The sequence below is a fragment of the Antrostomus carolinensis genome, unplaced genomic scaffold (genome assembly GCF_000700745.2).
Source record: "Antrostomus carolinensis isolate BGI_N321 unplaced genomic scaffold, ASM70074v2 scaffold16972, whole genome shotgun sequence".
In the NCBI taxonomy this organism is placed as follows: Eukaryota; Metazoa; Chordata; class Aves; order Caprimulgiformes; family Caprimulgidae; genus Antrostomus; species Antrostomus carolinensis.
This window is the reverse complement of record NW_010301748.1, coordinates 3546-4641: the sequence shown is the minus strand read 5'-3', so window position 1 is coordinate 4641 and position 1096 is coordinate 3546. Positions and strand designations below refer to the sequence as shown.

The following is a 1096-nucleotide window of genomic DNA, read 5'->3' as shown; positions in this document are numbered from 1 at the left end:
AGCTGAGCCCACCGCTGCCTGCCCGCTGCCACGATCCCGGGGAATGAATAACCGTAGGGAAGCAATGCGCTGCTTCAACGCAGCCGCCAGCTCGCCCGCCGACAGGTCATTCTTTTTTATGGTTCATTTTGTCAAACAACCATTTGCATGCGCTTCTGGGACGAACCCAGGCTGCAGGGCCGCTGCTTGGAGCATGACACCCAGACCCGAGGCTGGGGATGCCCGAGATCCACCAGCTGCAGAGTGGAGGAAGGAGTTTGGCTGGTTCCAAGCCACCTGCATCAGCCCTCATGTGCTGGCTGCACTTCTCTAGGTCATCCTTGTGTTGACAGGCACAGAGAGCCTGAGAGCAAGGGCTGCCTTTGCAGTGCTTACTGTTGGGAAACTGCCTTGAGAGGCACTTTAGAGGGCATAGTTCGTAAGTTTGTTTGAAGTGAGCTGGAGACACGAAAAGGTGTGTAAGTACCAGGCTGCCTGCGGGATTTGGGTGCTGGTCCCTGGTTGAATCCTCAGCTGGATGCAGCACAAGCTGCTTTTGGCACAGGGCTGGCATTGGGGTGGTAGGAGAGACTTGGAGATGCTGGAGACCAGGGCACTTGGGAGTCTGGAGGTGGGAACCTTGTCCCATGGGTCGCTCAGGTGGGTGGGGAGGTGGGAAGGGGAGTTTTGGGGCAGGTCTCTGTGTCGATGTGTTTCAGGGGAGCCATGCTCTGCAGGGAGTGGCAGGGAGCTCCTGGCTGCACCCCAGAGCCATGGCACAGCTTCTTCCAGCGATGCCCACAGGAAGGGCAAGGCTTGGGTGTCCTGTCCCAGAGATGGGGCTCCGGGGGTGGCCTGGAAGCTCCTGCTTTCTGACCTTGGTGGAGAGGAGCCTGGCCAGCCCGCCAGGCATGGCTCCCTGTCTGTGCCCAGAGGTCACGTTGATTTTGATGGGCAATTAAAGTTTTTCCAGAGCAGCTTTCTCACAGATGGTGGGAGTGTCCCGTGGCTTTTCAGGTGAATCCCATGTGCACTTTCCATTAGGGCAGCGGTTCCCAGACCAGGTTCCTGACAGGCTGCAGGAAAAGCGGGGGGCTGCCACCAGCCCGTGGTGGGA

At 58.7% G+C, this 1096-nt stretch overlaps 1 protein-coding gene across 1 annotated transcript in view; it reads left to right on the top strand.

The window, feature by feature from the left end:
* Positions 1-332: 332 nt before the first annotated feature.
* SCN4B (sodium voltage-gated channel beta subunit 4) overlaps positions 333-1096 on the top strand; it is a gene marked incomplete at both ends in the record, with an annotated part of 4304 nt that continues 3540 nt past the window's right edge. Inside the window, 1 exon segment of the mRNA XM_029083925.1 lies at positions 333-422. Coding sequence (XP_028939758.1) covers positions 333-422 — 90 coding nt within the window.